Here is a 15,819-nt window from a genome sequence, read left to right on the forward strand (position 1 = left end):
AGAATTGCCCACTTGAATGCTAATTAATTCAGGGCTTGGGTAAGCATCTCCACGGAAGCAAGGCTTGCTTCCCTAAAGTCCATGGTGTGATGGGTAAATGGGGTAAACTGGGTATTTCTTTTTTTTTTAATGTTTATTTATTTTTGAGAGACAGAGACAGAGTGTGAGCGGGAGAGGGGTGGAGAGAGAGAGAAAGACACAGAATATGAAGAGGCTCCAGGCTCTGAGCCATCAGCACAGAGCCTAATGTGGGGCTTGAACTCACAAACTGCGAGATCATGACCTGAGCTGAAGTCAGACGCTCAACCGACTGAGCCACCCAAGTGCCCCTACACTGAGTATTTCTCGAAGACAGCTTGTTCCCCTAGGGAGATACAGGAAGTGCCAGGGGGTGAACTATGGAAATACAGTTTCTTGGTAGATTTTCTTTAATCTTCCTGATTATGTCACTCCTTTTCCTCTGGAAAGCTGTAACAGAGTTAGTAAAGAGATGCTAGGAGTGTCTTTGTAGTGAAGTTTCTTCAGTGTGGGAGGTAACAAGATAGGGCAGGAGGAGGGATTTTCCCTGCCCTTCCTTCACCACTGGGGCATTAGGGCATGGTTTGTTAAATTTTAATGATTTGTCTATATAAATGTTGAGGGAGTCACCATCTACTCTAGCCATATTAATGCTGTTTTTCTTGACTTTGTTATTAAGATTTCCATTCTCTTTTGTATTTATTTCAAACCCCTTTCATTACTCCTGCCCTATTCACTTACTGCTTCTAGATAAGCCATGTAATGAAAGGTCTACTAGTTTATTTGTATCAGCTGGAGATCTTTTAATTGTAAGTGTCAGACACCCAACTCAAATGCTTGAAGCACAAAAGGGAATCTATTGCCATATAGTTAAAAGTCTGGCTGTGACTACTGAATCCAGACCTTCACATGGCATCACTCTAGAGAAACTTTCTGTCCATGTTGTGGTTATCTTCCGGGTTGGCTGTCTGTTTAGGCAGGCCCAATCTCTCTCCTTATCACGAGGCCTCCAGCAGCTCTGGGTTTTCTTCTTATTCCTTCAACAAACCTTGTTTACCAAGAATGACTCTTTCAAAGGTGTTCCAGCAAAAGCTCTGGAGGTGAATATTACTCGAGTTAATACTGAATAATTACTGAATACTCCAGTTTATGTTGCTGCTAATCCCTTGGTTCTAAGGGTGGTTCCTAGACCAGCTATATAAGCATCACCTTGGAACTTGTTAGAAATGCATATTCTCAGGCTACACCCCAGACTTTTGAATGATAAACTCTGAGGGCAGGGCCTAGGGAACTGTGAGTTAAGAAGCCCTTAATGTGAGCCAGAGGTATGATAAAGTTTAAAGACCACCTTGTTAGTCCATATAGACAATGCTCTTTGGTTAGGGGCATAAAATATATGGAGTCGTCCAGTCTGGGTAGCCTGATTATTTCAAGAGCTGGGTGAGGGCCAGCTTTATCCAGTCCAGATGGTTTTAAGGTAAAATAAAGATGGAAGCTGTTTTATCAGAAATAGCAACAGTTGCTGGTCAGAAAAAAATTAATGTTCTACAATAGAATCTTTCTGCAAGTACTAGGTGGTAAATTATTACATCAATAAATATTTGGTACTGAATGCCTAATGCTTTTTTTGTTGTATCTTTAAAAGGTTTAGGGCAAGAGACTTTTCTGCTTATAGTATGCTTAATACCCAATTGTTTTTTTTTTGAATGGAGATGGATGGTTTTACCCTTTCAGTGGAATTATCCACAATTGCGTATTTTCTGTTATGGAATATTCTGAGCTGCGGCATGAGAGCATGGTATGCAGGGCATATAGCTCAGACTGGGTTAAGAGTCAGCCTCCTGACTGAGGCCACATTGGCTCCATACTACATTGAGTATTTTGTTTTCTGGAAGTGAATATTTTGCATGGACACCTAAAAGATACAGTGAGGATGCCATGACAAAACATGGTGACTTGTTGGTATCTCCTTTGTGATGTTCATAGGTACAATGGTGGGGGACCATACCCGCTTGGAATTCCACAATATCGAAACTGGAATCATGACTGAGAAACGCTACATCTCCGTTGTCCCCTCCAGTTTCATTGGGCACTTGCAGAGCCTCATGTTCAATGGCCTGCTCTACATTGACTTGTGCAAAAATGGTGACATTGATTACTGTGAGCTGAAGGCACGTTTTGGACTGAGGAACATCATTGCTGACCCTGTCACCTTCAAGACCAAGAGCAGCTACCTGAGCCTGGCCACCCTCCAGGCGTACACCTCCATGCACCTCTTCTTTCAGTTCAAGACCACCTCAGCTGATGGCTTCATCCTCTTCAACAGTGGTGATGGCAATGACTTCATTGCAGTTGAGCTAGTCAAGGGGTGAGTAGAACACTTCACATAGTTTATACCAGGTATCTCAGCTCAAGCCCTGCATGAAATATGGATATGAAAAAAAGTACCTATTCTGTTCCCTACTCTCTATTCCCAGTACATGCTCTCATCCTCATTGATTAAAAATACCTATGTAACGGTTAGGGCTGGAAGGAAGAGAAATTCATTAGTTTATTTAAAGATATTCCACTAACTCAATATTCTCAGACTTTTTTTTTTTTACTGTAAAATGTAGTCCTTTAAACCTATAGGAGAGAAGCTTATTTTTGCAAAAGAAGGATATATAGGGTGCATTGCATCTGTCTCTGGGTCAGTGCTATCTTCAACTACCAAGTCTATAGGAAGAAATGAAATATAGATATTTTCAGCATTACCATTAGCTCATTTATGCAACGTTTTAAAAGCTGTTCTTTCTGCAAGATATTTTACTACCGTGTGTTGGAAAATGGTTAAAATAAAAACAAAAACTAGAACAGAACCAGATAATATATCCATGATCCATTGAATTTAAATGCCACCCCTTAGTGTTTTGGAATGTACTGTCTACGCTACTTTGTGACTCTGGATTTTTAGATAGTGTTAGAGAAGTGAATTACGTAAGTATGGAATTAAGGTCTGATAGGATAGGCTAGGATTATTTTTACAATCCTAAATCAAGCTTTAATTATTCCTGCATAATGCCAGGGTAACATGGGGGATGTGAAGCCGTTAGTGTCAGTTGTGTATATAGGTTGCCATTAATCCACTTTAGGGAGTCTCAACTCACTGGGGGGTTATTGTTTCTCACAGGTACATACACTATGTGTTTGACCTTGGGAATGGTCCCAATGTGATCAAGGGCAACAGTGACCGCCCCCTGAATGACAACCAGTGGCACAACGTCGTCATCACCCGAGACAACAGTAACACCCACAGTTTGAAAGTGGACACTAAAGTGGTCACTCAGGTTATCAATGGTGCCAAAAATCTGGATTTGAAAGGTAAACCTGTAAAGAAGGATTTCCTTTTTAGAACATTTTTTACAATAGAAAGGCTGTTTGCAGAAGTATACTGCAAGTTAGGAATGCTATGTGTTTTCGATACATAATGCATATCCTATTTTAACAACATTAAATTATATCCAAATGCAATTTTTACTTAAACCACTCTTCCAGGGATGGTTCGTTTTCTCCGTAAACCTGGGGTATGTGGGGGCTGAGTGTGAGGTGATAAATGTCAAAATGTGGGGGCTCATAATATAGAGGAAAGGATATGTATATATATGTTTTGGAATCTCAGCTGAATCACTTACTGCCTGGGTGAGTTTGATGAAATCTCTTAGCCTTGTTCAGCTTCTGTATACTTTTTTTTTTTTGCAAAATGAGGATAATAATTGTTACTACCTTTATGGGCTGTTACGATTTTTGATGGGATAATGTCTATAAAATCCTAAGCATATTATTGGTAACAAGCACATAAAAAGCAGTGAGTAAGTGGTGGTTTTGTTGAAAATCCTGTTAATCTTTACTTCATCATAAAATGGGAACAATACCTACCTCATAGACTGAATATAGTGATTAAAATTTGTGAGATGGCATGCAGAAAATGAATGACATAAGCAATGTTAGTTTCCTCTGTCTACAATGTAGAAACTCTGGTAATTAGTTGTTTATGCTGGTTCCCCCTCCCAGCTTTATTATCATTATCCAAGAAGTATACTAGTCTAAGGTGCATTAGCTTTAGTTGACATGGTTTCTAACCCTTTACTCATTTGCTCTTGCTACTTACTTTCTTTTGCAGGTGACCTCTACATGGCGGGTCTGGCCCAAGGCATGTACAGCAACCTTCCAAAATTGGTGGCTTCCCGGGATGGCTTTCAGGGATGTCTGGCCTCGGTGGATTTGAATGGGCGTCTGCCAGACCTCATCAACGATGCCCTCCATCGGAGTGGACAGATAGAACGTGGCTGTGAAGGTACGACCTCTTTTCTTTTCAAGCTACAGCCTTGTCGCAAGCACCACGCCTCTTTGCTGCCTCTGCCAGTGCCTTCTTACTTGATTTACCAGTCATCTCTCATTCCCATTGGTTATCTGACGTTGCGTCATCATTGGTGTCCTCCTGTCACTGGCTCAGTATGTCAAGACATGGGCCTCAGGCGCTGGGAATGTATGTTGGCAGATGTCTTCCCAGTGTCACATACTTGCCAGTAGAGGACTTTCCCTGGCATTGACATCAGACTCCTCCGGACTTGTACCTTTGCTTCCAGCATGGCTGAAAGGGCAGTAGGGGTTTTTATTTATGTTTTTATACATGGCAGACTTTTATGTGGGTGTCACCATTAATGAAATGTTTCTAATAGCTATTGCATCGTCTAATGCAAACTCAGCAGGAGGTTGGAAAATGATGTCAGAATGCCATGATAAGGGAAGGGAACTAACATTTATTGAATACTTACTAGATGTCAGGCATTGTTGGGTAGTTCCTTAGTGCAATGTCATGCAACAGCATGGGTGTCGATGTTAGAAAAGATGTGGATTTAGGTCCAGATAGCGACTCTTGTTCATTGTGTGACATTTGGCAAGTTACTTAACTTCTCTGATCTCTATCCTCCTCACCTGCAAATTGGGGCAATAAAACTTGCTTTGGAAAATAAGATCTGTAAATCAGAGCTATATATAAAATGCCTGGTACATACGTAGTAGGTACTCAATAAACAGTAAGATTATTATTTGCACATATTATCTCATTACAGACATCTAATAACATTGCATGTCCATCAGTGCAGCACAAAAAAAACCATGCTCAGCCTGTTTCTGATAATATATATAAGATAAGATAAAGATATCTTAATATCTTTAAGATACTAACTGAATTTTACAGGTCTTCTGGAGTTCAACAGTTCTTTATAACAAAACAGTCTAGTTTAACCAGCAGAGGGAAGCAGTGAACACTTTTCAGCCTCCCTCCACCGCGGCCCCCCCCACCCCTCCGCCCCAGGTCCTTGGGTAGGTTGGAAAGGGGACCCTTACCTAACTTGAAAGGCAAAGATGTCTGTCTGACCAGTTAGCTAACTGGTCTGTCTGACCAGTTAGCATTCTTTTGTCTGGTTGAGCCTCATGGTCCTATGTGCAATAGCATATTGTGTTGTTGTTGTTGTTTTTTTCTATCTCATTGACTTACTGTGTCAAACCCATTCACTCATCTCCTAAGTTCAACCTCATTTATTGCTTCTGTTCTTTAACCAGCTTTCATTCTGGGTTCACTGCTACCTTTATAACAGCTTCCCATCAGCTTCACAAGCTGACTTGCAGTATGGAAGTCACTCCCCTTTGCCTAAGAGTCAACTTCCCACGTGATCTAGTAATAAGATGGGATAGTCCACTCCAGTTTTCCTTTGGCCAGGACTTTCTTACATCCAGTGGACCACATATGGCCTGTGTACCTGAGAAGACAGGAAGTTGGGAATCACCATGCACTTAAAATAGCCACTTTGTTTTCTTCTCCTGAAAATGCACAATGTCATTTAAATCAAGAATTTTTGTCTCCTTGGCTTGCTCTTACTTCTTTCAGCATTAAAGGCAATGCTGGGATAAATGTCACATTTGGGAATTAAATCAAATATCTTAGTTTCAAAGACTGTGGGATGACAGAAATTCCAGTTATCCTGCATTAATTAATCATACCCAATTAAAACATAAATACACACATTAAAAAGCATAAGGTACTCTTCAGATGTTAAATATTATCATGCCATCCGCTTTTCAGATTTGTAAGTTAATAGGAATCATCCATTTAACCCCGTAGCAGCGTGACTTGATAGGAACATAATGTGAGTCACATATGTAATTTTAAATTTCCTAGTATTCTAGCTACTTGTAAAAAAGACATAAAGTCACAGGTAGGGTTAATTTTAATTTTATGTTATTTAACTTAACCCAGCATATCCGAAGTATTATCACTTCAGCGTGTAATGGTATAAAATTATTAATAATACATTTTACATTCCTTTTTCACGTTAAACCCTCAAAACCAAGTGTGTATTTTACACTTGGAGCACACCTCAATTCAGACTACATACCTTTCAAGTGCTCTGTGGCTACATGTGTCTGTGGCTACTGCATTAGAAACATAGTTCTATAGAGTATAAAAAAATTGGGGTATAAGGAACTAAAACTGTTGTACTGGATTAAAAGGACGTCTAAACTAACTTTTATAAGGGTGGCTTAAAAGGTATAGCATAAAGGGGGGAATGGAGTCCACTTAAGAGAACTTCAGGAGAAGCAGTGAGAGCATTAGCAAAAGGAAATTACCCATCAAATTGGGGAAAATGTTCCCATCCCTACCTGTATCTCTGTGTGCAGTTTGGCATGACTCATCACATGCATTATGGTGGGGCCCGACCTTCCTCTGAGTATGGGTGATTGTCCAGCACCGGATATTGTGACTTGATGGTTCTGCCATCCGAATTTGTGGCAAGTCCCCTGGGCCTAATAACCCTGCACTCTATTGCCATGGAGATAATTGCAGTGATTACCTATGGAGCATTATGACCGCCCCACTGGGTGGGATGAAGTGGGGGGGGGGTGAGTGCTCGGGAGGAACGTCCTTGTTTATTGTACACCGATGACTTGGATAATTAGCCTAAGTGGCCAGGAAAAATGACCAAAAAGTGGGTTAAGGCATAAATTACTGCCATTGGAAGTTTACACCATGTGCATAAGCCCTTATAAGAGGTCCCAGGAGCCTTTTAGGGCACTGTGGAAATGAAGCTAAAGAAGATGGGGAGGGGGGAACGAGGAACACAGAACCTTAGAGAGACTGCAGACAGATGTCATTCTCATTCTGAATCTCTGTTCATACTATGGACCCCTTGAGAAGGCCTTTCAGTATTTTGCAGCATGGCAATCATAGGAAATAGAATACATTTCCTGATGTATCATTTCTGTATGTAGAACAATAAATAGGTAGGGGATGAGGATCTGTTACTAAAACCAAAGAGCTGCATCTCTTCAAGATGGTAAATGTGTTTTATCCCCACTGTCTGGGGTACATAGGCCAGAATATATCATATGTTTTGTCAAAGTCATTGATAATGATCTTTCAAGATCCCTAAGTAGTAATTGTATTACTTTCCCTTGTATATCTAAGTGCAAAGACTCCAAAATTATTTTAAAAAAGCATATTAATCCCCTACTCTGCCTCTCAACTGTTTATAGTAAGAAAGAAAAAAATCTTGAACTATGTTTTGATTTTATGTCTCTAATATATGCAGAATATATACTTCAGAAGTTAAGCTCATTTCCAGACAACCTAGCCAACATCTGGCTATGACTTGCAGCCTCTTAATTTGGGCTAGGAATTTTGAAATAATGTCTGGTTCTAGTCTCAGCTGGTAAATCTCTCTTTCTATCTTGAGGCCAGCTTTGCAGTGAGACCAAGGCATGTATTGGCTGGAAATGCGATTCCACGATTGCAGATGGTAAACATCTGAGAGAAACACACATGCTTCATTTCAAGACTGGCATGAATAAATAAAAAGGACATTGGTTTGGTGCTTTTTTGCTCACAGCCATTTGGGTTTCGCTATATTCCTACAAATCAAACAAATGGAGCTCTTTGGAGTTCCCAAGTCACCTTCCTGCACACGCCCAGTTCTAGTGCCACATTCCCTGGTGGCATTTTCCGCAGGTTATAAGGAGTGCTCCCAAGTGACTCTTCCATACTTAACTCCTAGATGTTCAGAATTACTTTTGTGGGCTTGGTCTGGTTGTGCACACGTGTCTTTCAGTCTGGCCACACACTACCTTTATTTCTTGATGTTTATCCTGACTCATGGAGAATCATTTTTCTGGACCATATGCCTTGGGGTTGGCTGTGTGGATGTGGGAAGGCTCTTGTTACCACTGCTTCTGCTTTGTCAAGCCCAGTGTTCTCCCACCCCTGCTCTGCTGACGTGGCTCTGATGAGGCCTGCTCTGCCCTGGTCCATGCATCACCTGTCTGTGCTGTCTCTGGAGAACCTGTAGAGCATTTTGATTGTCTTTTTGAGTGATGTTGGTTATGCCAATTGTATTTTCATTTCTGTAATGTTGCCCTGGTTTATTCTACCTGTTACTAACCTCTGGTTATTGTTTTCGCCTTTTCTGTTCTTTTGCTAACAAAGTTGCGTTGACCAAAGCTGACCTGCAAGGTAGAGAAGGTTCTTGTTCCCATTACCACTTTGGACTGAGAGATGCCCTGTGTAACCCTCGGTATCTTTTCTTTAAGGGCCTCCAAGCTGTCACACCTCTTGGACAGCATCAGTTTTGGGGAGGGGGCTGAACCCCATGTTCTTCAGAAACAGTGGCAGAAAACCCAGATCAATGAGTGCAAAACAACAAAAGCAAGACTTTTTAGGGATGAGAACATGATTCCATTTCCAAGGGACTAAAGAGGTTTAACAGCATCCTGTATTGTGACAACTCAGGAACACATTAATCCACTTCTGGAAATGGTTAATACCTCTCCAAGTAGTTGCCGCGGATGGGTTGGCTCTTCTTGATGTAGTCACTAGAGGAAGGCAACACTTGGAAAGAGAAAAAGAAAAAAAAAGACCACTCCAGTTCTTAATTTATAATTTTTTGGGTCGGGGAGGTCATTTCTCAGGACTTTTGAGGGCTTGGGCCTTATGAAAGAGAATGTCATTTTCTCTTAACTCATTTTAAAGAAATATTTCTAGGCATTTGGGAGATATCAATGCCATTAAAACGTTCTAGAGATTTATGTTTCCTATCAGGGATTTTGGTTGAGCACTTTAATTTCCTGTTTTGTGAGCTAAAGGAAAAAGTACTCTTGGGGAAGAAGAGGATGTGTCCGTTTTATCCTGAATACCCTTTAAAAAGCCTGCTTGTTAGACGTCAGTGAATATCTCCCACAGACACTGCTTCTTCTACCATTTGGAGAGGCACCATCCAAAGTCTGTAACGGACCACTGGTCAAGTTGTGTCAGGCTACTTGACTCAGAGTGGCGAACCAGGAAGGCATTTTAGGCATCTTTCGGCTGATAGTTCAGCAGGGGATTGAGCGTCGAATGGCTTCTGCGAGTTTGCAACCAGCAAAAATTGTTAAAAGTAGTTAACAGGGTGGCTTTAAAAAATACTGCTCTTCACCTAAAGGATCATTTACTTTGCTGTGACTTGCTGTCTGTTATGTGGGTAACCAATACAAGTGTCCACCTCTTGTGTGGACATCAACTAAATGAGGTCTCTCTCTAACCATTTTTCTATAACTTTTTTCCATCACTTCTTAGCAGATTTGCATATATGCTGATATATAATAAAATTAATGAAAACAACATACACTGGGTTAGTATTTTGAAGTCCAAGGTAGCTGTAAAATAGCTTTCCATTTTTTTTCTTTTTATTGCTTGCTTTTTTTTTTTTAATTTTTTTGCTTTCAATTTCAAAGAATGTTAAGAGGCCTTTCAGTATTACTAAAGGCTATTGTTTTCAGAAATTTTGCTCCTTGTCAAAATAGGTCTACCGACTGACACTCTGTAATGGAGGAGGGGGGAAAGGGATAGGATTTAATCTTCAATAAGAGATAATCCAAGATTGTCAAAGCTCGTTATGATCAGATTTATTAGATACAACTAGAGAACTGTATCTCCTCCCAGACTTTATTCTTCACGATAAGAACTATGTGTATTTTGAACCCCCAGAATCTAGCACAGGCCTTTTTACATAGCTGCTCCCGATGTTGCAAAATGATCTTAAATTTGCCATTCAAAGGAAAAAGGGTTTGTAGGAATCCTACAAAGAAATGGTTGATTTCTATGCCTATTATAAATTATTAGCCAAAGTATAGTACAGGTTTAGGGACATAATAGTTTGGAATATCTCAACTTGCCCATTTGTAGAATCAGTGAAATCATCAGTTTTTTCATGTTATTACTGTATTGACCCAAATGCTCTTCCATTCTTGATGACTGGACAGTCACTTTATGGCAGGAGCTGTTATCCTTTATAATTATTTTGGGTCATTGTACTCTTTCCCCATATTGTGGCAAAAGACCTTTAGGATGTAAATGCCTTTACTTTTTATTCTCCTGACATTGGGGTTTGGATCATTACTTATGCTGGCTCTTTTAGCTACAACCTGTGGGCACAGATAGTACTCATTACCATGAAGTGTGAAGGGCAGTAAAAACATATGACAAAGAGATGAGAGACAGGTTGAAATGTAAAGGCAAATGGTATTCAGAAAACACTATAATAGTGGGGTCTAGGAAGTGGCATGATGAGTCCAGACAGATCAACTGCCTGAGTCCTCTTACCACTGTGTTTGGGGTGGTGTCATTTGTGTGATTGTGTTAAGTTTAATGGGAACATACCTACTCCTATGTATCAGGCACTCAGCTGGGCACTGGGATTACCAGTGCGATACAGCTTGACTTCAGATGCATTCGAATGGGATCCTCCAGGAAGGACAATGCAGAACGAACATTGATTTTCTAGAAGAGAAGGAGCATGCTGTGTGAACACAGAGGAGGGCTGCTGGACTATGGGGGTTGGATGGTCATGGTAGGTGCTCAGGTGTATTTCTCAGGCAGAGTTTGAGCCAAGTTGGAAGGATAACATGTTTGAGGTACGTGACAGGTAGAAACACATTCAAGAGTTTGGCCAGTCTGAGGACCAATGTGAAGCTCAGTTTGGCTGAAATAATTTGCATATGGAGATGTGATCAAAGGTGAAGCTAGAACATAGGATGGAGGCAGGTGATGACTGCCTTTTTGTGTGAGGAGTTGGGCATTACCCTGAGGGCACTATGAGGAGGACAGAGACTTGATCAGCTTTCATTTTATCAAGATCACTCTGACACCAGGTGGAGAATGGATGTGAAGGACAGGAACTGAAAAACAGAGAGCAGAGTTAGGAGGGAAGTAGCATGTTCCAAGGTTGAGGGAATAGGCTTGAACCTGATACTTGTTACTTTAGGTGGCTAAGGAGGTAAACATGTTTCTCTCCCAGAGGAGACCTCTGAGGAATGAGGAAGAAAATAATCTTTTTCTCCTGGTTGTTTCCCTTCTACCCTGACTATGTTACGTGTTTCATATCAGGAGGTACCCTGAGATTCAAGGGTCCCTTGAATACAGTGACAATATCTATGGACCTTTCAGAAGTAATTTTCTAATTCCTTTTTATTATCAGAGGGGTATTCCTAGAGATATCCCTTAAAAGCTGTCAAATAAGAAAGGGGTCATACAACTATGAGAGAAACATTAAATTTGACCTGTTGGTAGTGAAACAGATGAGTTATAAACTATAAAAAAATAAAAGAATAGCTTTTTATTGGGGTGGATGATTAATAAGAATACGTTTCCCCACTTTCCACTATAATTCCCCTTAAAAGGATCTATTTCTTGTTAAATATGTAATAGCTTCTTTTCTAGAAATGTGATTTGTTCTTCTGCCCAAATGGTGGGCAGGTGGATTGGGGGTACCAAGAATTGATTAGATGTGGTTTTGAATGTTTTGTATCTTGCATAAGTCAATGAATGTATGGGGCTTTGATGCCTTAAAAATGTGAGGATTGTTTTAAGTAATTTTAGATAAGAGTTGGCATCAAACGCTTCAACAGGTAAAGGGAATTTAAATTCTCCAACTTTTTTTTTTTAATGTGAGAAGTATAGTTCCCCACTTAATTTTCCCCAAAACTAAGGGCTTTCTCATATTCTCCATCATATTTTACATAATAAAATGTAACATTGGACCTAATAGAAATCAGTCTCTTAGAAGTGATTTGCCGGGCACCTGGGTGGCTCAGTTGGTTGAACGACCGACTTTGGCTCGGGGCATCATCTCACTGTGTGTGAGTTCGAGTCCTGCGTCGGGCTCTGTGCTGACAGGAGCCTGCTTTGGATTCTAGGTCTCCCTCTCTCTCTGCCCCTCCCCCACTTGTGCTCCATCTCTGTCTCAGAAATAAATAAACATTAAAAAATATTAAAGGAAGTGATTTGAATTATAGGAAATAATGAAACACAGGAATTAAATTTGCCTTTTGTCTCTCAGCACTGCATGACAGAGGCTTCTCAAAAGAGAGCTGGGCAGTTAGGACTTACTACCTTAATGTGTCTTGATTCTGGACTCCTGACCAACTATACACCCAACTAAAATGGATAGAACTTGATTTTCCTTTCCAACAGAGTTGATAATACCCTTCATTGAAAGTTTACCTAGTGTATACATATGCTAAAGACTTGGTATATTGTGTCTCCATTGGGACCATGACCTTGTGACCTAAAGATGACTTTATAGGGTTTGCATATGTTATCTCATTTAATCCTCACATCATATGAGGTAGTGATGATTTCTATCTCTATTCTACAGATGGGTTCAGAGAATTTAAGTGGCTAGCCCAGGGTCACATTGCTAGTAAGTGATAAAGCTAAGTTTCAAAGCCTATGACCTCTTTCCTACTGTGCCAAAGGGTGTGAGTCCAGACTTTCCTATTTCTGTAGCAGAGGCACCACATAGGTGACCAAATGGTGCCTGAGAACGTCCTCTAGCTGATTTTATGTTAGATGGTGTCTATGTCAATACTACTTCACTAAGTTACAGATGATATTTGCACAATGTTATTTCAAACAAAGTATTTTAAAGTCAGCTATCTTTTCATTGAGCTTGCCCTTTGAAACCTCTTTTCTCTCTTTTTAGAAATGCCCTCTACTACCCCAACACATCACTACACCAGTGCTGAGAAAAGAAGGGAAATTAGAAAATGAGGCCTCAGTTTACGTTTTTCGGGGCAACATTGACTTTTTGACAAGCTTTTCATTATTTTAAAAAGAAAAAAATGATCTAATCATTTGACCTTTATGGCCCAGGCACCCTCTGAAAATAGGGTGGATTGAGCAAGAATATTTTACGATTGTAGACCTTGACAAATACTCCATCAGAAGCAGTCATCCACTGCTACCCCTCCATTGTCATGGAAGTGTCACATGAATAAATTGCTTTACTCAGAAAGTATACATACTTTGCAGTTCAGTGACCACCAAGGGAAGTGCTGTACTAGAGCTGGTACCAGTGTAGGAATTTTCAGGAATTTTGCAGACTGGTTGACATCATGTAACATGTATTAGCTTGAAATTGGCCGTGGTGGGAGAATTTTACGTTATGGAAATCAGGTTATAGAAATGTTATGGATCAGGGTTTTGTTGTGGTGGTGGTTGTGGTTGTTAAGTATTTACCTACACAGAACTGATCAAAGGCCATTGGAGGTAAAGATCTCATGAGGGCATCTTGGTTTCAACCAATGTCCATGCCCATCTTGACTTGTTTTATACTCAGTATACGATGAGAGGGCTGGAGTGATTGGAGCAGTTTTAGTAATACCTCTGTTCTCCTCAGTGTCCCCAAAATGTTAGATTTTATTATTAGTTTTTTTCACTCCTCATCCTAACCAAGTGACATTTTTGAACCCTCATTTGAGAAGAGGAAACCATAAACACCTGAGCATGCTTGCTAGGTGCAGTTGTGATGCCTTTCTGAGCACGAGAATTGCCTTCAAGACAAAAAAGTAACATCTTGGAAACATGGCTGCTCTTGGGTCTTTCTGCCAATGAAATTTTTAATAATATTTAGGACCCTATTCTCTGACTTTGCTTAATCTTCTGTAAAATGGGAACTAGAGCGTTCACTTCTCAGGTGGCTCTCTATGAAGGACACTTGACACATTTAAGGATCATTGCTTTCTTATTTTGAAATTAAATAGAAGTGAATTGGGTTTCTGCCCATTAAAGGGGATGAATCTTATGTTGTCTGTAAATGACTATCTTCAGAAAAGCCAAGAGAACCCAACACTATAAATATAGAATCACTCTGGGAGCACAGAGGGATCTTTGCTTCAAGGACCAAGATTTATGTGCAGCTAACTAAGTAGACTATCCCTAATGTCACAAACACCGTCCCTGAAGCTTCAGCATTTAAATCCTTATATTTTAGCAGTTGAGACTATAGATTGCTCAGAAAACTGGTAAGGGTCTTGTGCATACATGTACATACACATGCACAAATACATATATCTATGTGTATTCATCTTGCTTTTTCCATTCTTTCTTCTTCTTCTTTCCCACTTGATTACTGCTCACTCCTTCTTCCTCTGTGAAACAATGTAAATTTGAAAATGTAAAAGTACAGAAGTTATCAAGAGTAGAAAATAAAGTTGCAGGTGACAGATGGGATCTCTCTGGACAGTCATGGCAACTCTCATAAGTCTCCTCCCACAGTAGCTCTACTGGGTAAGGGACAGACAAACCCTTTGGCTGGCACAGAGGTCTACTGTGATGATGCTTCCACATTCAGATTTCACTCACAGATTCTGAATCCTTTGACAAACACCTCATGTTTTGTGATTAAAGACAATGGATATTATTAAACCAGCCTTGCCTCATGCCTACCACTGGGCCACCACTCTTGGCCCTTTAGCATAAATGGATGTAGGGAATCAGAACAGATGTATCATTCCCGGACTCCCCTCATCACCAATCTTACCACCCCAATATGGCCAAGACAGCTGGTGCTAGTTTAGCAATATCTATGTTAAATTGGAATGTTTGAGTCATAGGTTTGGTTAAGTGCTACTTGGGCAATAATAGAGGGAAAATACACTCTAGTATAAGTGTCCTTTGCTTCAGGCAGCACTTTATCTCAAGGACTTGCAAGTCATAAAAGACAAGTCTGTCAACTTTTGGTTTTCTAGACCATGAAGAGGAGTTGACTGAATCAGTTTGCATGTACTGGTTTTAGCAGTAACAGGCATGAAATGACTGTCTGAGACAGTTCTTAAAGAGAAAAAACCAATCCCAAGTTCAAGCAGAGTGATGGGAAATTTGTGGCAGCCGGAGGTATCATCTGGAAAAAAAAAAAAGACTCAATGTGATGCTTTTTCTGTGAACTAAAAACAGAACTGGGAGTTAGAAACCGAAGTACTAGCATCATTGAGGGCTTGCTTAGTTTTTTCATGGTTGCTTCTGTTGCCTTGTCCCTTCCTGCTATAAAGATGTTGCTGCCTTTTCTCCAAAGAATATGTGGCAATTTTAGTGAGAATTGGTTACATATCAAATGCAAAAGTAGTATTCATCATCTCTATACAAGGGTTTCCTAAAGGTTTAGTATAGTTTTAAACTATTAATAATAATTTTGAGAACTTCTAAATATATAATTCTGAAAGTTTATGTTATCTTAGAATATTTGAAATTTTAGGCTGATTTAGAAAAATGCTTTGGACAAAATTATTATTGAGTTCTTAGGAATATGTTGTATTTATAAGTATGCATTTGATACAGATTTTTGTTCTGGTATTATATATATTTGGACAAACTAGATCTTCTTGTTAATTTTAATTGAATTTAGAATTGAAATGGCCTTTGGGAATTTTGCTCAAAAAAACATACATTTTTAC

General features: G+C 39.9%; 1 protein-coding gene and 1 long non-coding RNA gene across 8 annotated transcripts in view; one reads left to right on the forward strand and one right to left on the reverse strand.

The window, feature by feature from the left end:
* NRXN3 (neurexin 3) overlaps positions 1 to 15,819 on the forward strand; it is a 1,671,444-nt gene that overhangs the window by 857,328 nt on the left and 798,297 nt on the right. For 5 of the 7 annotated variants that reach the window (XM_045060712.1, XM_045060711.1, XM_045060708.1 and 2 more), the window contains 3 exons: positions 2,005 to 2,386; positions 3,188 to 3,378; positions 4,178 to 4,351. In XM_045060712.1, coding sequence (XP_044916647.1) covers positions 2,005 to 2,386; positions 3,188 to 3,378; positions 4,178 to 4,351 — 747 coding nt within the window. Of the gene's footprint in view, positions 1 to 2,004; positions 2,387 to 3,187; positions 3,379 to 4,177; positions 4,352 to 8,539; positions 8,567 to 15,819 lie in introns of all 7 variants that reach the window. The other 2 variants (XM_045060707.1, XM_019833384.3) reach the window with 1 other exon arrangement.
* LOC109500946 lies at positions 288 to 6,868 on the reverse strand. Its single transcript, XR_006600085.1, has 6 exons — positions 6,721 to 6,868; positions 5,407 to 5,819; positions 4,833 to 4,992; positions 4,166 to 4,648; positions 2,027 to 2,435; positions 288 to 1,112 (listed from the first exon to the last, which is right to left on the reverse strand). It is a non-coding gene; the product is annotated as an uncharacterized LOC109500946 (long non-coding RNA).

Source organism: Felis catus, chromosome B3, assembly GCF_018350175.1.
Source record: "Felis catus isolate Fca126 chromosome B3, F.catus_Fca126_mat1.0, whole genome shotgun sequence".
NCBI classification, from domain to species: Eukaryota; Metazoa; Chordata; class Mammalia; order Carnivora; family Felidae; genus Felis; species Felis catus.